The following is a 24,535-nucleotide window of genomic DNA, read 5'->3' as shown; positions in this document are numbered from 1 at the left end:
ACATACATTTATCTTGCATTTTTTACCACCAGCTGCTCTGAATATTAGCTAAGTTGTACTTACCTTGTAGTAGTTTTCATCAGCACGCAGTGCTTTGGAAAGTCCGAAATCACTGATCTTGGCATAATGTTGAGTAACTAGCAACACATTTCTTGCGGCCAGATCTCTGTGCACAAAATTGCACTCCTCCAGATACTTCATGCCCATGGAAACCTGATGAACCAGTTCTATGATGTTCTTATCCTTGACATGTCTGAAAGTCACAACGATCTCATCAGCTATAACCGACAGTGACCCATTTCACAACAAACAACCATGCTCCTCATGCAGGCAGTAGGTGAATCTACTCCTTCCCTCTTCTTAAACAACAAAACTCACAAGTGGTGACAAATAACTTTGTTAGCATATAACTCTTCAGGACTGAATGCCATATTCTCCTGGTGTTCAATGGGATTGAGTTTCCTGGCATGCTTGGAATTGCAAGACAAGCAGTATAACAGAGTGGTGAGGCCTGGTTCACAGACAGCCAGGCACCACCTTAAATCCTTGTTCCAGTATTGCACAGGTCACAGAACTAACCCTGAGTCTCAGTTTCTCACCTATAAAGGGTAAGAACACCTCCCTTCCATGGAGACTAAAGAGACAACCTAAGTACAAACATAGCACAGCAAACAAAGCAAGCTCCTCAGTAGCCATCATTCTGTCTTACGCCAAGTGAGTTTCCTCATCTCAACAACAGCTTTAGATGAGAACACGATTACTCCCTTGATGGATGTAATCAATTAGCAGCGACTGATATTTTCAGAAGTCATTATTCATGAGGACATAAGGTCAGCCAGATAAAACATAACTGTCACCTCTTAGAAAAGCACTTATTTTAAATGTTTCTTTAAAAAGAATGTGTTCTTCCCAGTGAGAAAGGAGATTCCCTGTCAAGATATTCTGAGGCTGAGTCTATCACTAGGCCAAGACTGAATGAGTACAGAAAGAAAAGAAAGACAAAACTGTCGAATGAGTTCTTCTCTGAACAACTAGAGCTAACAGAGCTGAATCCAAAGACTGAGTCTCCCTTTTTCCCTCTGTCAAGGTCCCTGAGTATGGACCAATAAGGGAAGGCACAGGAGGGTGGGAAGGCTTCCACGGAAATCAGGCTGCTCAGCCCATCCAGTGGTGGGCCCTGTCCCTTAGGGGAGAGCTTCCAGACCTGTGGGGGCACCTGACAATACCTGTTCTGCTGCAAATACTTATTGAGGGGACCAAGTTCTGCCATCTCCATAACCAGCATCCAGGACTCGGCCTCGCATATCCCGATCATGCGCACGATGTACGGGTTGTCCAGCTGCTGCATGACATTTGCTTCTGCTAATAACTCGTCTTTAAGAGCGGGGTCATTGGCCTCGTTTTTCAGAATTTTCACAGCCACTGTTTTCACAACTCTGCAAGAGAAATCATAACACACAAGAAACTTTCTGAAACGCCTGGCTTCTAGATAATCTTCTCCTGTGAAGCATAATCCCCGCGTGGAACCAGTCCCATGGAAATACCTGCCACAGAGTGACAATGTGTCTTCAGAAGCCTGTAATGGATGGCTGGCCTTCCAACCTATATTCCCTAATTTTACAGACAATGAGAGTAATGCCCCATTACTAAAAAAGAATGGTGGGGGCTGGGCATGGTGGCTTATGCTGATAATCCCAACACTTTGGGAGGTTGAAGGGGGAGGATTGCTTGAGGCCAGAAGTTCAAGATCAGCCTGGGCAACATAGTGAAACCCCATCTCTAAAAAAAATCAGCTAGACGTGACAGTGCAAGCCTGTAGTCCCAGCTGCTTAGGAGGCTGAGGTGGGAGAATCACTTGGACTCAGGAGTTCAAGGCTGCAGTGAGTTTCTTGCCACTTCACTCTAGACTGGATGACAGAGGGAAACCCTGTTTCTAAAAAATAAAATAAAATAAAAAGAATGGTGAAGAACAGTACTGAAGAACGTCCCAACCAAGCAAAAACCCTAAACTGTAAAATATTTAAATAACTTGTAAATAAACCTCACCAACGATGACATGCACAAATTCCTGTAACATCTTGGGATTCACCATCTCAGATTACGTGTAATGAATGTGAATATAAAATGCCTTTCATAAACGCTGAAAGTGAATTTCTAGGTGCAGAATTTAAAAGGATACATTTAAATGTAATGCTTTGAAGAGGTAAACAACTCTCCTGAGAGAGGCTGAAGAAGACCTAGTAAATGCGGGGATGGGCTGTGTTTATAGATTGAAAGACTCAGTATTGTAAAGACATACTTTTGCAAAATTGACCGAGAGAGCCTCTCCTCTCCCCAAACTCTCTAGTTGAAATTATGTCCACCGTCATGTCTATGTTAATTCACAAATTTAAGCAGAGAATAAAGATCACAACCTTTCACAAACTGAAAAAGCTTATGATTAACACAGAAACATTTTTGTTCATTGTACAAAATGACGGTGATATACAAATATATTTTAAAATAAGTATCACAACCAATTTTGATTGTGTGTATACATGTGCTTATGTATATACTTGTGAATGTATACATGGGTGTGTATGTTTGTGTGTGTATACGTATATACATGTATGTGTATCTGTGTGTGTATATATGTATATATGTTTATACACAGAGATGCACATGCACAAAAACAAATGGAAGGGACAGATTGGAAAGCAAGCATTTCTCCTTCCTTCCTTCCTTCCTTCCTTCCTTCCTTCCTTCCTTCCTTCCTTCCTTCCTTCCCTCCTTCCCTCCTTCCCTCCCTTCCTCCCTCTTTTCTTTCTCTCTCCTTCCTTCCTTCCTTCCCTTCCTTCCCTTCATCTCTTCCTTCCTTCCTTCCTCCCTTTCGACAGAGTTTTACTCTTGTTGCCCAGGCTGGAGTACAACAGTGTGATCTTGCCTCACTGCAACCTCTTCCTCCAGGTTCCAGTGATTCTCCTGTCTCAGCCTCCTGAGTAGTTGGGACTACAGGTGTGCACCACCACACCCAGCTAATTTTTTGTATTTTTAGTAGAGACAAGGTTCTACCATGTTGGTCAGGCTGGTTTCGAACTCCAGACCTCAGGTGATCCACCTGCCTTGGACTCCTAACGTGCTGGGATTACAGGTGTGAGCCACGGCACCTGGCCGAAAAGCATGTATGTCTGTGTATACTTTTGTCTATATTTTTAACCTACTTGAATCATATAAATTACCTACTCATACATTTTTTTTTTACAAAAATTCCTTAAATTTGAAATACCATGAAGCTACTAAATCCAACCACATTCATATTAGTATCATACCAATTCAAAGAGAGGGTGTGTTTCAAAGGACTTTAGAAACCAGTATTTTTACTTGTACATTCCATGTTGGATACTTTCTAAAGACCAAAAAAAAAAAAAAACCAAAGATATTTTAGAAATTTAGCAATTTTAACTGTTGTATAATATGTATTGTTATTTGAAATCATAGGATAAAGCCAATAAATAATTATACTAATCATATTTGGAATCAACAATTTTCACAGTAAGAAAAACGAGACATAACATAAAATTAAAGAAAATAAATGTAAACACTGTATTGTTATAATGGAATGATTTTATTTTAATTAAGTAATACGTGTGTGTACAACTAAAGATCTAAAAATATATACTATAAGGTTAATTAACAGTAGTGTTTAGTTAACAGTAGTAGTGTTGGGATGGTATTATACAAATATGATGTTTTTCTTCTTTTCTTTTCTCTTTGTTTTTGAGACAGGGCCTTGCTTTGTCACTGAGGCTGTAGTGCAGTGATGCAATCATGGCTCACTGCAGCCTTGACCTCTTGGCCTCTTGAGCAGCTGGAACTATAGGTGTGCACTACCATGCCTGGCTAATCTTTTAGAGAGTGTGTGTGTGTGTGTGTGTGTGTGTGTGTGTGTGTGTTTTTGTAGAGACAGGGTCTTGCTATGTTTCCCAGGCTGGTCTCAAACTCTGGGTCTCAAATAATCCTCCTACCCCAGCCTCCCAAATTGCTAAGATTACAGGCATGAGCCACCACACCAGAGATTGATGCTTTTATTTTCTTATGTTTCTGCTTGTTTCTATTTCCTAATTTTCCATAAGGTGCATGTTCTTTTAGGTCGGTACAAAAGTAATTGCAGTTTTCGCCATTAAAGGCTTTCATTATAATAGTACCAGAAATTAACGAGAAAGATAGCATTAATAAAAAAAAGGGTTTAGTCATGCCAGGTTACATTTTGTTATTCTCAGTCGTGTCTAGAACCTGAGCTCACGTGAGGGTAAGACCGGTGGAGCATTGTGACTTACTTTTTCATTTGGTAGTAGCCCTTTTTCACAGTTCCAAAATTACCAGAGCCCAGTTCTTTGTCTTCCAGCGTCAGCAGCTTTCGGTCCAGGTAAACCTCCTTGGGCCTGATCTCCTCAGGGTCCGCATAGGGGCTCTCATACACCTCTGTGTCCATGGGTAGGGCTTCTCTCTGGGGGCCTGCAAGGCAGTCAAGAAACATACAACCCGGAGCTGGACCCCACATCAGGATTCATCATTCCAAGAACATGATTTTCATGGGAGTGTGAACTCAGAGTAGCATCAGTGTTGCAAGGGATGAGAAATTCTGAAGAGCGGCAGGGACGTTTCCAACGTCGCTGGGTGAGGGAGGTGGGAAAGACCATTTCATTCAATAGCACCACCACCGCTCATGGGCATGTGGTGCCTGCTACCTGCCACCAGATGTGAGTGTCTCCGTGGCTAACTGTGGCTGTATCGAAATCACGGACGTCGGGTGGATTCGTGAACCAATTCTACAAACTTACAAGTGACCACGTGCTTTGCTCTGTGAATGTCCCTTGAATGAAAGCAAGTCTCACCTTTTTCTGCAGCCCAGGGTGCAACTTCTGGCTCGTACGGATTGAATGACACAGTACTCTCTGGCCGGTTCCCTTGGGCAGGGGAGGGCTAAAGTACATAAAGGACAACAGGTTATTTTTCTTCATCCATACAACTGTTAAATTGATCTGCATACTTATTTTTATTTTCCAATAATCACAGTTTAACTTTTGCAGAAAAGACAAAGGAAAGAACAGGGAGGAAAATAAGGCTGATCTCATTCTTCGGGCAATTATTTGGATCTTGCAAAGGCTAAAGCAAGCTTGTGCTGCTACAACTCAAGGGATCCTGCGAGGTGTTCAAAGGGTGTGGTGAGAGTCAACTCCACTGGCCTGGATAGAGCTGCTTGCCCACTCACCCCCTGGCACATCCTATTCCCACCTACCAAAGGTCACTGACGATGTGCATGTTCGCCTTGGATGCATTTTCCTCCTTTAACTCGTGCTCTTCAATTTCATATTACATGGACATTATTTAAAGAGGAAAATTCGTCCTCATCAGCTGCTCCCATCTACTTCCCAGCTCCAAAGCACGTATGTTTTCCTAGTCTCCACCCAAGTCTTTATCTTCAGTGGAGATGCAGCAGCATTGGGGTGGACGGCAGAGGGTGGCACTGGTCAGTGACTACAGGTCCCAAGGGAAGGCCAGTCGCTGCCACCTAGGCCAGCAATGCTCTTGCTGCCATGGCTGCTGCTGGAAATCAGTACCCCTGTGAGACGGGGGCTCCTCTTTGTGCAGCTGAAGGAAGGCAATTCTTCCTAATGCCCACAGCAGGTAATAGAGGCATATCTGAGACAAAGTTATGCAGCCTGTTAACAGCAACCTTCCCTATTATTTGATCCACATCAGTTTATATCATGAAACAACTGGGTGGAGGGAAATCTACTCATTATCCTAAGGACTTTCCCTTTTGAAAGTCTCTGTCTTGAGTTTTCCTGACCCACCCTTTCTTCCAAATTAAAACAAGATTCTTGCTACTAAATTTAATTCACAGGAGAACCATGATTCAGATTTTTTTTTTTTTTTTTTTTTCAGTGTGAGTTGAGTCACAACTCTATGTATCGATTGACCTCTTTAGTGCCCTAACACTGGCCACGAAGAAATGAGATACTGCCAGATTTTGGAGAAAGTTAAAGAAACAGAGACATAAAGCTTAACATGACAGTCACTTATCTTATGGTACACACTAAATCCTCATGTGCCTTATTAATATTACAAGGCCAGAAACCAAAAGCAGAATAATGAGGTCACAATGCACCACTACCGCCACTCAGCCATTGTTTCCAAACACCCAGACTTTCTTCTTTCACGCGGTCTGCTGAGTACTTCAGAGGCAGGCATTGCTCACCATGGCCCAAGCCCGTTGACGAGGCTAAAGGACATCGGGTCTTATCTGTAACAATGATGTCGACGGGATCCATTTTTCTCACAGACTATCTCAGCATTCTTACCGAACTGATTAACAGAAGTAACTATGATACATCAGAATAAAAATAGAATATAAGTGCAAGGTGGGGGAGACATTTATTCACCGCATTGGGGACTGTGCCACATCCACAAGGACGCTCAATAAAAATGTGTTGAACAAACATATGAATGAATGGATGGGCGAATGAATGAAAATAACTTCTAAAAACTAGAAGATGTGAATGAAGTATAAACTAATGTGCTTTAAAAATTAGCTCTCTCTCAAGCCTTTATGCTAATGAAGAGAAATAAGAATGAATAATTCCAAACAACAGTCTATTTCTTTTAAACATTTACATATGATTACAGGACTGTGCTGTGGTTTCACTTCTGATTTGTAATACAATTACCCTGCCTCTGGAAAGCTGAGTGAGGCAGGTGGGAAAGACCATTTCATTCAATAGCACCACCACCACTCATGGGCACGTGGGGCTTGCTGCCTGCCACTAGATGTGAGTGTCTCCATGGCTAACTGTGGCTGCATTGAAATTACAGATGTGGGGTGGATTCGGGAACCAACTCTACAAACTTGCAAGTGACCACGCGCTTCGCTCTGTGAATGTCCTTGAATGAAAGTAAGTCTCACCTTTTTCTGCAGCCCAGGGTGCAAACTGGGTGACAGAAACTGGGTGATTCCCTAGGCTTTCCATCCTTCTTTTTTTCCCAGTTCTCTCCCTCCCGCAACCAATTCTAGGCTGAAAATAGGTTGTTGTTGTTTTTTCTTTTTTTTTAAAGCCTCTTTAAGTGTTAACATTTACTGTCATTTCAACTCCTTTGATTTTCCTTGCAGGTAGGCACATTCTGAGATCCAAAGACGAAACTTGAACAGACATGGCATTAAAGGATGTCCTCGGACTAGCCATCACAGGTGATGAGAGGGAGCATCACCCCTTCTTGACGTAAGACCGCCTGTCCCTCCCACTGAGGGCATTATCCTGGGGTTGCAGCCTCTCTACACTCACAGAATGTTCTCTAGACCAGGAGGACTTCCAAATGGCTTGTTCCAATTAAACCAGAATGCAATTCCCTGACATACAAATCCTGTAGGGAAGAATTTTAAAACAGAGATGGGGTTGCCAAAATATGCTGAAAGGGATACTAGGGTGTCAGGAATGAGTAAGAATTAGTAGCGATGGACACAGAGAATCTAACCCCCTGGGCATGAATAATTTATACCCTCACTAGCAGTGTGTTGTTCAGTCTATCTTGGCTTATGGATCGGGAAACAGATGGGAGATCTTCCTTGGAAGTTAGAACTCCATGTTTATAGCCAAGGAAGCTTGGGGCTTCATTTCCATGCTGCCCAGCACAGACCACTATGTGATTATGAGCCTTTTAAGCCAAGCCACAGAGAACTCTCACGGCTCTCAATAACCCCACATCAACTCTCTCCTACCCAGATCCCTGGGCTCCCTGCCCCTATCGCTTTCTGGTGACTAATGGGACTGGAGCAAAGAATGATGCCACAATTGGAAGAATGTGGAAGAAATGGGAGGTTTCCTATTGAGTCAGTTAAAAGAACAGTAGTTATTTTATGATAAAGATGATGCAAAATCCACGTTTCATCTTTCCCAACGCACTTGGTGGATATGCCACTTAGTAGAACAATAATTAAAACAACCTCTAAAAGAAAATGCTCAGTTAAAAAGAAAAATTTAGGCTGGGCGTGGTGGCTCACGCCTATAATCCCAGCACTTTGGGAGGCCGAGGCGGGTGGATCACAAGGTCAGGAGATAGAGACCATCCTGGCTAACACGGTGAAACCCTGTTTCTACTAAAAATACAAAAAATTAGCCAGGCGTGGTGACGGGCACCTGTAGTCCCAGCTACTTGGGAGGCTGAGGCAGGAGAATGGCATGAACCCGGGAGGTGGAGCTTGCAGTGAGCCGAGATCCGGCCACTGTACTCCAGCCTGGGAGACACAGCGAGACTCCGTTTAAAAAAAAAAAAAGAAAAAAGAAAAATTTGAGGCGTTTGTAAAGAATGAGCACAGTGGCATAACGATAAGTTGTAAAAATATTATTTTAAAAAAGTAATGACATTTAATTTTAATAAAAAATGTATTTCCAGTCTACATTATTATTAGCCTTTTATTCTTTATGTTTGTATTTGAGAGATCCATTCTGTCCTAATCAGTAAGTGTCATCTGCTCTGCACGGTGAGCAACAAGGTGTAAATGAAATGCTGACCATTCCATTTTCTTCATTTTCGCCAATACTCAGAACAGGCTCAAACCCGTAGTCCACCACTAGATGGCATGAGCCACCTTAGCTTTCTACCTTCCGAAAGAACAACTGGTGATTTTTCTTCAAATTTTATAAATTCAGGTAATGACATCACTCTGCAACAATAAGTCCAGTTATAAATTATTATGCCTGATTTCCTACTGGTAAGGTTTAACTGCAAATAGAAAATGTACTTCACAAGTATTCTTTGAGCACCTATGTTTAAAAGCTGGGGATCCAAAAGTGAACAAAAGAGGAAAAAATTATTGGTCTATGGAACTGACAGGCCCATTCAGAGTTTCCTGATTCCAGAGTATTGCCAAGTGTCCTAACATCCATTTACTAGATCTTAATTTTTACTCCTAGATTCTTGGGCCATTTTCAAATTAGGCAACGGCAGTAATGCAGATGACAATACAGTCATCAGTCATCACAATAATAGTGACAAAAGAGCCAGTCGGCTTTAGAATATTGGCTGCAATAAACTAGGTGTGGTTTCCTTTTTTTGGAGGAATTACCCTGGTTCAGTAGACCCCCCCCAGGCGAGGGCGGACTGTTGGCCAGGAAATAGGCTACCATCAGCCTTGCTCTGAGATCCACGAAAATAACACTGACCTCTGCAATTACTCTTCTCTTACAGCGAAGATCTAAAGTCTGTTCCTTTCTAATTATATGAAAACACATTTTCTCAAGGGTCTTGTCTACTAAGGCATTACCAAGCAAAGGAGTATGACTTGAGGATGTTTCTTTCTTTTTTCTCTTCCCACTGAGCCCTGTACTTAAATGTAAGTTTTAAAATATTATAATCACCAATGTATGTGTTGGAATAAAACATGAAAAATGGGTTTTAATTGGAAATTCTGGGACACATTTCAGTTTAATCCTCTTAGGGGATGTGCCTTTGAAATGCAAAGCTGAAAAGTTCCCTGGAAGTCTTTAGGGATGCTGCTCTTCAATTTCCACCTATTTTCCATAAAAGAAGGATAAGGTTCTGGGCTTAAAGCAGCAGAGAAAGAAATTCCAGGACTAATACTGGGAGGGGTTTAATTCATTTAAAGACTACTAGTTGTATTCTTAAGTTAATTTTGTTTATATTGTATAAGCATGTTACTACTTTCTTTTCTTTTCTCTTCTCTTTTCTTTCTCAGAGTCTTGCTCTGTTGCCCAGGCTGGAGTGCAGTGGCACGATCTCTGCAATCTCCGCCTCCCAGGCTTAAGTGATTTTCCTGCTTCAGGCTCCTGAGTAGCTGGGAGTATACGTGTGTGCCACCATGCTTGGCTAATTTTTGTATTTGTAATAGAGACGAGTTTTCACCATATTGGCCAGGCTCGTCTTGACCTCAAGTGATCCACCTGCCTCGGCCTCCCAAAGGGCTGGGATTACAGGCGTGAGCCACTGTGCTTAGAAGTATGATACTAATTTCTAAAGACAAGTTTAAAATGCATCAGCCTGTTAGTAATTTTATGAAACATTTCAATTATCTGATTGATAATCATCTTCAAATCAACATATACTTTTCATCAACTATCTAGATGCTATAGGTAATTCAAGTTCTAACATATATTTTTTGTGCCTGAATTATTAAAACAACTATTTATGCTGAGCAAATTAACAAGTTCAAGAAAGTTATTTATCTCTTAGCTAACATGATGGGACATTTGACATAATTCTCACAATTCTTTTCTCACGACTGATTACATAATGGAAAGTTCCCCGTGTGTTTGTGAAAATATACATATTAGCTCTAAAATATTTCTGATAAGCAATTAAAATATTTTTAGTCTATAGCTTAAACCACACAACTTTGATCTTTTAAAAATTATCTCTTGATATTTTTGGCACTATATATGTGTCATCATTAGTAATACTTATTCCCAGTTTCTTACTTCTATAAAAAATTCAATGTATACCTTAATGTTCTTATAAACTTAAATAGAAACCAAACTTTTTTTTTTTGCCAGAAAGGTATTTTCACAATATTAATACGATTAATTACTCTCTACTATTTGATTTTTTAAAAATTGATTAAAATTTTTTAACAGGCTCAAATTTAAAAAGATACAACAGAATTTACAATGAAAAGTGGAATTTTTTAACATTCCCATCTCTTACTCCAGAGGCAACCAGCATTGCCAGTATTTTCTGTATTTTTCTAGGATACTCTATACAATATCAACACATTCTGTATATATGTGTGTGTGTGTGTGTATGTGTGTGCATGACATTGTCTTTTACAGTTAACATTATATTTTGAAAACAATTCTAGATCTCAGTTGTCTCCCACGGTAGCAATTTTACTGTAACTAATTTCATTTGTCTTCCATTGATAAGCATTTAAATTATTATCAGACTTTGTCAATTATACAGTTTTGGAAAAAACACCTTCACATGTACATGATTTCACATAAATGCAAGAATATCTGTACATACTTAGAAATACAATTGCAGAGCCTTTCTTACAGATTGCATCATTTCAGACTTCCCCAAGGAAGAGTAGGAGTGCTAATCTACCACGCCTTTACTACAGTGTTACCAAGCTTTTAAAATGTGGATCCGTTTCATAGGTGGACACAGTTAAGCACCATAGTGTTAACTTGCATTTCTCTTCTCATGAAGTTAAACAACATTTCACATGTTTAAAAACTATTTATGGCCGGGTGTGGTGGCTCACGCCTGTAATCTCAGCACTTTGGGAGGCTGAGGCAGGTGGATCCCGAGGTCAGGAGATCGAGACCATCCTGGCTAACATGGTGAAACCCTGTCTCTACTAAAAAATACAAAAAATTAGCCGGGTGTGGTGGTGGGTGCCTGTAGTCCCAGCTACTCGGGAGACTGAGGCAGGAGAATGGCATGAACCCGGGAGGCGGAGCTTGCAGTGAGCCGAGATGGCGCCACTGCACTCTAGCCTGGGCGACAGCCGTCTCAAAAAACAAAACAACAACAACAACAACAAAAAAAAAACAAACAAAAAAGAACTATTTATATTTACTTTACTATAAACTACTACTGATATTCCCTGTCCATTATCCTAGTAGACAGTTAATATTTTTCTTAATGATTTGTAGAATCTCTTTGTATATTACAGCTATTAATCTACGTGTCAGCATTAGTGCTACTTACTCCCAGTTTCTCATTTCTCTTTTGATGATGTTATAGTTCTTATCTACACACATATTTCCTTATTTTTAGGTGGTAACTGATATTTTCTTCAATTTTTTACTGACATGTTCTCCTGTAGTCTAAAGATGCACTGAAACTTATTTTCTAGGTATTTTGTTAGCCACTGTGGGTAATCAGTGGGCGTAGTTTGCCTTGGGTAAACATGAAAAACAGACATAGTTATTTTATTCAGGTGTAAAATACACCTTTTCTTCCTCTCAAACACTGCATTAAATCGTTCTGTTCTATGGTCAACATGATTGAGAACTTCTTGAGTATGAGTAAACTTGGAAAATTATTACTAAATAAAACCTCACGGGTTTTATGTCTTTTATTTCTGCTGTTTCTAATAAATACTTTAGGCAATCTACTTCATGAGTGGATGCTCAATTATATGCTAAAATATCGGTAAAAACACCAATTAATATGAAAACAAAAAGAATTTCTGATAAAAAGAATCAATTTTACCCCACTGATAATAAAAGTAGAATGGAAAAAAAGCAATTCAAGCACACCATATATACATATTTTGGGGGAAGGAATAAATGAGTCATTATAAATAAAAGTCATTAAAAAGAACTTATTTTTATTTTCCCTCAAAATCCAATAATAGAACAAAACATGGAAATCAATGAGATGTCAACATTACTGCCTCAGAAAGAAAACTGTTTTTTCTAGTCCTCAGATTACACCTCTTCTTTACATGTCACATTTGCAGTTCTGTGTTAGACGTTTAAGCCATAAGGAAGTCACCATGCACTGCCTGACCTCACTGTGCAGCGCACCTCACAAAACCCGGGCGTTCCTTCCATCACAACATAACTTACATAATCAATTACCAGAACACTGCAACACCGGAGTCTGGCCACCAAAAAGTAAGTGGGCCATCTTGGAAAAGATTTTCCAACATGATAATTAGCTATGACAGATGACGCCAACTGAAACGACTTTAAAAAGACACTTGAGCACAGAAAGCATGCTCACACTGATGGACTTCCAGCTGACGGACGGAGGACCCACACAAAAAGCACATGATGTACCTGGGGTGCGGCTGCCCAGGAATGGCAGGTGTGAGCAAGGGCAAAGAGGCCTGGAAGCAGAGTGGCAAGAGGTGGGGGGCAGCGCACACGCAGGGCAGGCTGGGCGGGCGGGAGCTGAGTGCGGGTTGGTCCTACCACTTAGTTGGACAGCAAGCAGGGGATGCTTTAGCACCTTTCTGTGGCCAGGCTTTGGGAAGGAGTATGATTTGATTCTTGAGATTATTCCACCCGCTGACCAAGTCTAGAAACCACAATGGCAAAGAGGAACAGTAAATGTTTCAGAAGACAAATACAGATCCCTTCCATGACATACTACTTAAACTTGCTTCTGTAATCGCACCACTAACCCCCTCCTGCCCCCGCCAATGAGATCTACCACGGGCAACACCTGATCATTGGGAAGGCTTCTGGAAGGGCCTGCCACTTGGGGAGAAGGATCTAGAAATATATTTGGGAAATATGTTCCACTGAAGGCTACAAAATTAGAGCTGTTACATTTACTCGCTCATGCTTCATATGGAATTATTAAGTCGCAAGCTCAAGACAAACCACCCGAAAGAAACCACAAGTAGATCTGAGTGCTCAGTTGTGTTGCTTCTTCATGGTGGGTGCTGGTTCCATGGTGGAAAATTTTTGTGGAAATTAATTGAGTTGTACATGTAGGACCTCTGCATTTTTTCTCCGTACGTATTTTATCAGTCAATTAAAAAGTTATTCCAAAATATTTAACTTCTTGTAGCCATTGGGTGATGATGGCTAAACACAGGGCTTGACATTATTTTAAGAGTTCTCAGCCCTAAGCCCTCATCCCATCTGAAGGGTATACGGATCTGTCTTTTGGAGCCTATAATATTAAGGTAGAGTTGCCAGGCCTGAGAGCCCTGTAAAGGGCAAAATAAAGTCACACCTCCATAAAGGCATTACATTTTGATCCCAAAGTTCACTGGTATTTTAGCAAATTCATGTTCCCTGCATTTGATAACAAGTGCTGCCTCTGGATGGCCTCCCCTGTTTCAACCTGGGCTCAGCTCCTAGGCAGCCAATTGTCCCTACTGGAGGCAGGATGTGTATTTGGCTTTCTGCAGATTTTGTTTTTCAAGGGTTACCAGGCAAAAAGTGAGGTGCAGAGGGCACACTTCACAGATGGCATTAAAGGGCATAAAAAGTCCATATAGGCTGGGCTCACGCCTATATGGTGGCTCACGCCTGGAATCCCAGCATTTTGGGAGGCCGAGGTGGGCAGATCACGAGGTCAGGAGATCGAGATCATCCTGGCTAACATGGTGAAACCCTGTCTCTACTAAAAATACAAAAAAATTAGCCAGGCATGGTGGCGGGTGCCTGTAGTCCCAGCTACTTGGGAGGCTGAGGCAGGAGAATGGCGTGAACCCGGGAGGCAGAGCTTGCAGTGAGCAGAGATTGTGCCACCACACTCCAGCCTGGGAGACAGAGCTAGACTCCATATTTAAAAAAAAAGAAAAAGAAAGAAAGAAAGAAAAAAAGTCCATATGAAGTCCCCAAGAAAAGATCAGGAAAAGAATTCCTGCTTAGAGCATAAATCTGTACCTGACCTCCTAACAGGCTGGAGGGAGGAGAGAGCTGGGGTCCTGTGGATTATATGTGTTAACATAGACGGTTCAAGGATGAAGTTAAAAAATATGTTCCCATTTCTCAAATATTGCAAGAGGCCTACTTCTGATTTAATATTGGGTTTCATTCGCATTGTGTATATTCTCCAAAAATGAAGAGAATTTCACCTAGACAAGAAGTTAAGAAAATGTGACTAGGCAGGGTGTGGTGGCTCATGCGTGTAATCCCAGCACTTTGGGAGGTTGAAGTAGGAGAATAACTTGAGGCCAGGAATTTGTGAACAGCCTGACCAACATGGCAAAACCCCGTCTCTACTAAAAAATACAAAAAGTAGCCAGGTGTGGCAGGCACCTGTAATCCCAGCTACTCGGGAGGCTGGGGCATGCGAATGGCGTGAACCCAGAAGGCAGAGGTTGCAGTGAGCCGTGATTGCATCACTGCACTCTAGTCAGGGTGACAGAGTGAGACTCTGCCTCCAAAAAAAAAAAGAAAGAAAGAAAGAAAAGAAAATGTGGCTAGTTTATCACTAACAGTAGGCTGATTGTGCCTAACACTCACTAGAAATTCCAGCTCATCAAGGAAAATGTTTTGAAGGGCAATCAAAATATCAGTGACCACCACTCCTGTTAGCTAAAACATGCTTTTCATTTGTGAAATATGCAACAGCTTCTCATTCAGTGGTATTCCTAGTGACACTTACCGCAGGATGGGAACCTGGAAGTTGTGGACGACCTCCAAAATTAACATTTCCTGGTTGAGAGAATATGGACCATTACTACTCTATCTGTGGAAACCACTTCCTTTCCCCCCACCCCCTGCAGATCGGTCAATGAGATCAGGATGTGCTGCTGCTTGAGAAGTGAGCACGTTTTCTGCAGGTACTTCTGACCCTCTTTTACTTTTTCCCGCATGCAATTAAGACAAATAATTACAATTTTTTAAAAAGTTAAAGCAACCAGCTATTTTTTGATTCATGATCAACAAAATTGGAGTGCTCTGATAACGTTATTAATCAATCCGTAAGAAGAAGTCCTCATCCAACCCGAAACTGCAATCAGCTAAGTCGAAAACAAGGCTGATTGTCACTGATACCTCAAACAGTGAGACTCCGGTGTCTCGGGAACTCACCCTGTGTGCCGATTTTTTGACACGGGACAGTAAGAACTCTTAACAAACCATCTGCTTTATAAGAATAATGCTCGACGAGCTGAAAGAGAAAAAAGTAAGAAAGTGTGGTAAATAACAAGGTCAGGAAACAGAGAAATAGTGACTGAGAGCTGCTGACTGACTGTTGGGCTTTCAAAGTGGCCCCAAGACGCGTAAATGCTTTGATGTGCGTAAGTCCACTCCACAAGGGTGGCTGGGGAAGTGGGCCCACAGCTAGGCATCCTCCCTCTTGGGCTAGGGGCAGCAAATTTTTTTTGTAAACAGAAAGTGGTATTTTTGGTTTTTGTGGGCCTCATACCATATCTGTGTCCTTTGTTTACTTATTTATTTATCCAAAACAACACCTTTAAAAGCATAAAAACCATTCTCTTCAAGGACTACACAGAAACAAGCTGAGAGCCAGATTTGGTCTGTGGGTTTGCAGATCCCTGGTCTACAGTAAAGAATATTGAAATAGGGTAGTATAGCAATCACCAATTCTCTGTGAAATGGCACTGGGGCCCTGCAGTTGGGGTAGGGTACAGAAGTACCTTACAATGCTGTCAAGAAAAATCAATGAAATCATGCATGGGAAATTGGAATGTATTGCTGGCATTTTTTAGGTAGTTTCCTAAACACAGTCCCTAGAAAATATACAATGAGGAATATATAATTAGAGATGAATGCTATGATCTACCAGGGGAATCAATAAAAACAGTAAAGAGTCTTGGGAAGGACATTCTCCATAATTAGAGATGCTTAACACCATGGTGAGCGCTCAGCCTTTGAAACTGTGAGAGAACGCCACACACACAAGATGCCCTTTCCGGAGAATGTGAATGAATGGCTGTTTATAAGTGATGGGGCCTGGGACCTTGGTGCATTAAGCTGGCATAGAGGACTCCAGGTGTCCTTGCATTCCAGAAGGCCACATTCCCTGCTCACCTCCCTGATACGCTTTGGGGCATTGAGGGTAGAAAGGTTAAATACTGTTTCGAATCAATAGCGTTAAAAGAAAGAAGCCTGTGGTCAATGATGAGACATGGCAATGAGCCACAAAATCAAAAGACAATGTAAATGTTGTGACTAACATTTTTTAATATGATCATATTCACATTCAAAAAAGGAGTATTTTTTTCCCCAATTACAGCACTGGAAACCAAATCACATTTGGAAGTAGTAACTTTAAGTGCTTTAAAGGGGCTAAGGCTCTGTAGTCTCAGTTTTTGAAAAGACAGGATTTTGAGTTGAGTCCTTTCCTCAATATTGACTGCATGTGTGGCCCCAGCTGGGCTTGGGTGAGGACATCCGAATGTGCCTTGATTATGCCCCTCACCCATACATGTTCGAGGTAGCTGGTGCTCTGGGGTGGGGGGGTAGTGGCAGTCAGTTGGCTTTCTCTGTGTCTCTGAACCTACTACAGTTTACAGGATGCTCTGCTAAGATGATGTGTGAAGTACTGTTACTTTTATTTCCTTCATTATCAGCCAGTGTAGCTGTGATGCAAAATTAAGACAAGCAATCTGTGCTCACTGCGATTCAGGGAAAGCAGCGACGAGCATTATTTTAGTGCTTATTAGTGCCTAAGGAACTTCCAAATTGTGAGTTGTTTCAGGGTTTGCTAGTAGCTGGGTCAGGAATATGCACTTTTTAGACCAGGGCTGTGGCAATCAGTATGAGCAGCAGCCTGGAGCCCGGGGAGTATGCTTTCTAAATTTAGGATGTGCTTCCTACACCGCCTTAGTTTCCACAGAGGGAGACTCGATTTACAATGAGGAGGACACCTGACATTTGCTGTCTAATTCAGCCTCTCACACCACCAACAAAGGCCTGCTTAGCTCTTCCCAGGTTTCCTTCCCCGGGCATCCATTCCTCTATTTTGTGTGTCTTTGTCTGAAAGGCTGTTTTGGGCTGTAGTTAGAATATCCTAGGAATAAATATTTTCTAGCTCTCCAAAAGACGATGTCTTGTTAAACTCTGAACACAGACCTGCACGTACATCACCTTGTGGCACCGAGGACTGAGCGGCCCTGAACAAGCCATGGAACCTTCTTCGCTCACCTCACATGACAGCCTCTGGACCAGTGCTTTTCAAACACAGAAGCCACCTGGAGGCTGAAAGTGGGGCCTGATGGGCAGGTGGGACAGGGGCCCAGGTGTGGGGCAGGGGCCCAGGTGTGGATCCAGGTGTGCGTTTCTCATGAGCTCCAGGGCTGCTGCTGGCCTGGGGACCACACCGTGGGGAGTGGGTGGTTCGGTTCCTCTTGTGTCTCAGAGTCCATGGGACAAGAAGCCCCACATGCCCTGTACTCTACCCACAAGGTGGGGAGAGGAGGCCGGGTACCTGCCAGAGCGTGTCGAACTTCTTTCCCTCGGGGATGGAGAGCTTCCCTGTCTTGTCTTTGTCAATGCGATAGTGCAGCACCTTCCCTTCGTGCAGCAAGCACAGGGCGTAGGAGCCGTTGTTGTCTCTGGCTCGGATCCTAGAAGAGAGGATGGAGCTGCATCATCCCCAGGCCTGCCAGTCCCCAGGTGGGACCTGGGAGGAAGCACCCTGGCCTGAGTGGTCAGCAGCCGCTCCCTGGGGCCTGTCACCCGGCAAGGCAGCCGGAGGGCAGAGTCTGGAGCCTCCAGGTCAAGGGCTTTGCCCAACCCAGGAAGGCCCCGTTTACCACTCAGGGATGATGCCAGTGGGCGAGCTTGCAACAAGGAAATGTTAGCAGGTTGGTGATGAATGGACCATGGCTAAGCTCTAGTAGGGCCCAGGAGCTCTGGGCAGTGGTCAGGAGAGCCTGGTGCTTGGTAGCAGTGATGCTGCTCAGGGCAATAAGCACGGGCGCTCCATGGGCCCTGATTACTGTGGAGCCCAATGGACTCATCTTTCTTCACCAGGGCCTGCATTTGGGTCAGATCCAAGATGGACAGCTCCACCACCCAGCTTGGGGTGTGGGCAGGGGTGTTTGGTGGGCATTTTAACCAGCCATATTCTGGACCAGAGATGGAAGGATATGGAAGCTTCCATCCCCTGGGCCTTCCTCACTCCCTCCCACACTCCCACTGCAGGAAAGGGAGGCAGGGCTGGACTTCAAACACTTTCAAAGGATGATATTGTCGGGTAACACCCCCAGTAGAAGAAAATGACATCCACTGTGGGGTGAAGAGACAGAGCTGAAACCAGAGCTGTGCTGGCCGTGCTGAGCAGCCAAGGCTCTGTCTTCACGGTCATGCTGGGCAACCCTCAGTACCACCCCCTGCCCTGGGTCCTGGTGAACAGACACGGGAGTCTGATGCCAGGCAGGGAGCAACACTCCCAGTGCAGTGCATGCGACGCGAGGCTCACGACTCACGGGGAGGTGAGAGATCCCCTGGAAGACCTGTAGGACTTGGGGAGTTTGAGGTCCCAGTGGAGGCTGAAAAGGCATGAAATGGGTGCAAATCCCCCAGTTTAGCTTCGTAGTGACACCCACAGTCCCATTCTCCCCTCTCCACAGCTGCAGCCCTTTGGATCATGAGATCCTAGGTTCTGAGGGTGAGTCATGAAGGCCTAGGAAGCCCCTTTGGCCTCTGCATTTTCTAAAATGAGGAAGCTGAGGTCCAAAATTGTTAAGCCGCGTGCCCAAATGCACTGTACTTGGGGCAGAGTTCAAGGGTGCCCAGCTGCCTTGGGACATCTGGGTACTGGGGAAATTTCTGATGCCTCCTCCTGGTTGCAAGAGGTCAGATACATGGCCACAGGGAGAGTTGAGATGGCCTTCAGAACTGGACATGGCCACGCTTTCCTGTCCCTTGCCATGGAGACTCATCTCAAAAAGCTAACCCAAGGCTTGAAAGCTGAACGACAGCATGGGAGGAGTGAATTTCAGAATAAGTGTCTTTTCTAGCGGTGCTTGGCTGTGCACAGCGCCCCACAGCTCAGGGCAGCTGGCCAGGGTGCAGGACACACATCCAGGTTCTCTGTGGTCTCAGCAGGTGGCTGTGCTGAAATCTTCTCACTGTGAGAACAGCCTCTTCCTCCCAAACCAACCAAGTCGTCAGCACCCAAGGTGTGAGCTCCCTTTTCACAGCCACATGGCTGATTACAGCCAGCAGTTAGTGACAGTTAAATACAACACAACACAACACAACAAACAAAAAACCATACTGTCATATTTTTATATAAAGGGAGAACTGAGTCTGTTTTATAGGGAGAGTATCTTATAAAGCGAGACTATTTATGTTTATTCGATACACATCCGTGGCTTATAGTTTGAAGGTGTAAAGAGCTATCCAAATACCACAGCAGTAAGAGTGGATGCATATACCTATAAAAGTTGGCCTTGAAAGAATGGTGACAATATGCCACTCCAAAGTATTTCCTATCATTTAATCTTTTATGTCTGTGACCTCAAGGTCATGGAGATAATACATGGGATCTGAACCAGGTGCAGTGGCACACACCTGTAATCCTAGCACTTTGGGAGGCCAAGGCAGGAGGATTACTTGAGCCCAGGAGGTCAAAGCTGCAGTGAGCCAAGACTGCACCACGGCACTCCAGCCTGGGCAACAGAGTGAGACTCCATATCTACAAAAAAAAAGATAGTAGTAACAAATGGGATCTGAACTCTGGTTTCTGAATCCATGTCCAATCTGCTGTACTCCATCTTGCCCTATGTCTTGATTGACATTTTCTTGTTAAAAACTGAGACAGACAAGCACAGATTGCCCTGAGAGATGATGCCATCAACCTCATTAGGCATCTGGCAAATACGAATGAAGACCACAGGAAAGTACCATTCCACGCTCTTCAGACTGGTGGAAGTTAGAAAGATCGTTCTAAGTGCTACTGAGAGTGGGGAGCAGCAAGGCCCCTCCTACGTGGTTTGTGGGAACATAAATGGCTTACCCACTTTGGAAAACAATTTGGGACGGTCTCCTGAAACTGAACCTATTCATTCACAGCCCTCGTGAATGAGCAATTCCACCCCTAGGTGTACGAAATGTGTGCACCATACACTACAGGGCTACTTACAGCAGCTTCATTGGTGCTTATCAAAAACTGCACATAACCTAAGTGTTCACTGACCACAGAGCAAGTACATTATAGGAATTCACACAATACAATATTATAAAGCAAGAAAATGAGCAAATGGTAGCTATACAAAGCACAGATGAGTCTCACAAACATAAAACACACTTCATGCTTCCATATACACAAAGTCCCCAAACAGACAAAAGCCACCTGTTTTATTTAGTGAGGTACACCTAGGTGGTAAAACTAAAAAAACAAACACATGAAAAATAACAACAAAAAAAGCAAGGGCGTGATGAACACAAGAGTTCAGGAGGTGGTGCCTCCCAGGAGGCCAGCCAGGCAGACGGGTGTGAGTGCGTGAGGGCGGAGGGGCTCCGGAATGCTGGGTGCATTTCATTTCTTGACTGGGTTGTGTTTGTTTGATAATCATTCATTAAGTTGTACCTATTTAGTTATGCACTCTTCTGTGTTTTATATTTCACAATAAAAGCAGTATAAAAAGAGAGCTGGTACCAGGAGGAAACAGAGAGCAACCCAGAGGAAACAGAGAGTGCTCTTTGCTTTTGAACCAGGAGTTTCTGCAAAGGCCCCACTTCCTTGAGGCTCCTCAAGAGGCCAGGTTCTGCAGGCGATCCCCTCTCTTCCTGTGCTCCACCAAGCAGTCCCGGCCAGCTCCCGGCAACAGGTAACTGGAAGGTACAGGGACTGACCATGGACACGCAGCCTGAGTAGCCCCCTGTGGCAGGTGGCAAGAAACAAGAGCAGGGAAAGGAAACCCACAGGCCCAGCATCTGTAGGTGGCAAAGACCAGAAGGCTCGTGACATTAACCACCAGCAACTGTGAAGTATCTGCTGGCTGCAGGCAGATCCTGGACCAGGCTATTTTTAATTTAACATAGGAGACAAACTGATTTGGAAGCCTTGCTCCTCCTCTTGGCTGTGTCCTGTTACTGAGAGCTTTGCCCTGGTGGTGGCATCAGCACACCCAGCCAGGCTTATGGCTCCACAGACACCCAGAGCAGGCGTGCACACAGGCAGGGCTCCCGGCTCCTGTCTGGTTTGTCGCCTTCCGCCTTCAAGGTCAACTGGCCTCAGGCTGTTCACAGAAGCCTTTAATATTTTTTCCCAGTAATTGTCTTGGGAGGAGTAAGTGAACAGATTTGTGTTTTGCTATTGCAAAGCCTGAGATTTCCAGGGCTGGAGCTCGAGATGATGCTGAGAAGCTGTCCTAACTGGTTTTGAGACAGTCCTTGACCTGCGGCACGGCTGCTTTCCCAGGGTGGGCAGAGTTGGCCTCTGGGGTGAGCAGGCCTTGTGCCTCACAGATATTAGAACACTAAGCAAAGGTGAGGCATGTTGACTCTGCTGGGGCATGGCCTGGAAGGGCCGGACTCCTCTACTCTCCTGCACCCTCCTGGGGGGACAGAGAATAGACAGAGGTGATGCCCGGGCACCAAGGGGAAAGTGAGGATCCAAGAAGTAGTGAGACACTCAAGGCGGCCTCCCCGGGGCTACTGGGGACACTGCCTGTATCTGCTGTAGACAGAATAGAAAAACCAGGCCCATTCCAGCCCACTAGGTGTTCTCATTTTCCCCTGCCGTTTGTTTGTTTTTTCTCCTTTTTCTCTCAAAGGAGACTTTAATCAGCATCAATGAAGTTATATTGACATCAGATCACAACTCTCTTTGAACTTTTAACTTCAGACAGGTCATGACTCTTTATGATGACCTAGGTCTGCAAAACCACGTGTGTCAAAAAAAAATGTCATACTTTGATCAGTTATGGCAGCATATGAGAGCACTGCTGGAGCGGAATTTTTGTTGTGGCAAAGGAGGCTCGTGACAGCCACAGTCTCATTCATCAATGAACAAGGAGAAGGTTTTTCCTAAGCCGCAAATTCACTTTTGAAATTGAAGTATAGGACAAAAAGTGAGCTGAAACGTGAACAGCCAAAAGTAAGTGGCAAATAAGAGCAATTAAAGTGGGTTTGGCCAAAGGGCCAATGCTAATCTCAGCACGGCAGTGGACAGGGACAGAATCTCAGGCCAGCAGCACAGTGAGCACCTGGATGTGGGATTCCCACCTTAAAGCAAGGGCCTGTGAAGAGGAAATCCCTCTCAACTCTGGAAGAAAGCGTTCCTGGCATTGGATACTCAAGACTCCCACAGATGAATATTAACCAGGCACAAGCTCAGAAAGATCACTGAAAACATAAGGAAGCGTGAGTTATGAGAAAAGGGGTAGGGAGGGAAAGAGAGAGGAAGAGATAGAGATTTACATCCTCCAAAACTTTCAGTAGTAGAATAATCAGATATAGAATATAAACTATGAAATGTTTAACAAAATAAAAAATGGAACTATGGAAATTAGCAACCAATAAAATACTCTAAAAATACCCCAGAAATATTTGAAAAACAAACAAAAAAACAAATAGAATTGCTAGAAATTTTCTAAAAAACGTAAAAGTTTCTACAAATAGAGGCATTTTCAAAGTTAACTTTATCGGAACCAGTCCAATAATACAGTATTTGGGCATTTTGCAGGAATTGCAACTGCAAATGTAGTTATAGACCCTCCAATGAACTATGAAAATCTCAAATGATCGTAGTTGTTAACCTAGCCCAGGAAGGTAACAGGTATCTCAAACAGGCTCACACCATATCCCCAGACCAGCAGCATCAGCATCATTTGAGAACTTGGTAGGAATGCAAATGGCTGAGTCCTTATGCAGACCTGTGAATTAAAAACTCAGGGGATGGGAGGCAGAAATCTGTGCTTTTGCCGGCCCTCCAGATGGTTCTCTCTCTCTCTCTCTCTCTCTCTCTCTCTCTCTCTCTCTCTCTCTCTCTCTCTCTCACACACACACACACACACACACACACGCACACACACACACACATTCACTCACTAGCTCATTTGATTACGGGCTCCATGGGTGACCTTGCAGGATAAACCAATGAACAATAAGAATAGATAGTCCAGAGAAGTTCGTACCCCATTTTTTTATGCAGTTGAGGACTAGAAGATGCAGCGATTCTGGCTTTCTGAGAAAAAGGGTTGTGTCCACCAGAATCAGGGGTGTGCAAATCAGAGCCATACAGCCCTCATCCAGGAGCAGGCCCTGGGTGGGACCCAGCTTGGTGACACCAGATAACATACTTGTCACCCTGAATATCAGAACAACACCTCACCAATGCCCATACCCAGCATGTGGCTTGCATGGCAGGTGACGCCTTGCTTTGGAAACAGGTGTTATTAATCCTTTGCAGTGCAAGTGGGACTCAGTATAAGGGAGTCATAAAAAATTTATTCACGTATATCCCATTTCTCTGAGAAATTGAGACAGTTCCTAAGGACATACACTTTAGTATTCTATATGATCAGGAAACAACCCTAAATTAGGATAAAGCATGGGAAATGGATGCAGTACTTTAAGTTGGGCTCCACAGGTTGTGCACAGGTCCACAGGAGATGATATGCAGCTGCAGTTCTCAAGTGTGTATGTATGTGTGTGTGTGTGTGTGTGTGTGTGTGTGTGAGAGAGAGAGAGAGAGAGAGAGAGAGAGAGACAGAGAGAGAGAGATGGTGGGGTGGAGGGGGAAGAAGTGAGAGGATGGAAGTGTGTGCAGACGTTAGGGAAAGGAAGGGAGAAGAGAGGTGGAGACAACGAGTGTGTCTTACTGCACCTGGAACTTGGCTAGTACAAAAGGGATGACTCAAAGATTACACTGTTTATTTCTTCTCAAAAGGGACAGGGGAAAGAAGGTCAGGAGGCCACATGAATTTCAGCTGCAGAGCACATAACAAGCCACACAGGGATTCGATGGTGGCATGGAGGCTGGGAACGGGTGGCTACCAAGGCCTCTGAGGGCAAACTGCACTCGCAGTTGTTCTGTGCTCTGAGGGCTTTCTGTGCTATCTTTTTATTCTGTCCTGCGCACTTGGAACAAGGGCTTCTTGGTGATTGTTTTAACTAATGTATTGAAGAGCTATCATGGAAAG

At 43.6% G+C, this 24,535-nt stretch overlaps 1 protein-coding gene across 16 annotated transcripts in view; it reads right to left on the bottom strand.

Annotated features, from left to right (window-relative positions):
• Positions 1 to 24,535, bottom strand: part of SYK (spleen associated tyrosine kinase) — a 128,304-nt gene that overhangs the window by 51,806 nt on the left and 51,963 nt on the right. For 6 of the 16 annotated variants that reach the window (XM_045372991.3, XM_074017824.1, XM_074017825.1 and 3 more), the window contains 8 exons: positions 17,866 to 18,004; positions 15,504 to 15,582; positions 15,076 to 15,125; positions 12,958 to 13,026; positions 4,875 to 4,962; positions 4,317 to 4,494; positions 1,227 to 1,436; positions 64 to 253 (listed from right to left, as the gene is read on the bottom strand). In XM_045372991.3, the coding sequence (XP_045228926.1) occupies positions 64 to 253; positions 1,227 to 1,436; positions 4,317 to 4,494; positions 4,875 to 4,962; positions 12,958 to 13,026; positions 15,076 to 15,125; positions 15,504 to 15,582; positions 17,866 to 18,004 (1,003 nt within the window). Of the gene's footprint in view, positions 1 to 63; positions 254 to 1,226; positions 1,437 to 4,316; positions 4,495 to 4,874; positions 4,963 to 12,920; positions 13,027 to 15,075; positions 15,126 to 15,503; positions 15,583 to 17,865; positions 18,005 to 24,535 lie in introns of all 16 variants that reach the window. The other 10 variants (XM_074017831.1, XM_074017830.1, XM_074017827.1 and 7 more) reach the window with 2 other exon arrangements.

The sequence above is a fragment of the Macaca fascicularis genome, chromosome 15 (genome assembly GCF_037993035.2).
Source record: "Macaca fascicularis isolate 582-1 chromosome 15, T2T-MFA8v1.1".
NCBI classification, from domain to species: domain Eukaryota; kingdom Metazoa; phylum Chordata; class Mammalia; order Primates; family Cercopithecidae; genus Macaca; species Macaca fascicularis.
This window is presented reverse-complemented; position numbering and strand designations above follow the sequence as displayed.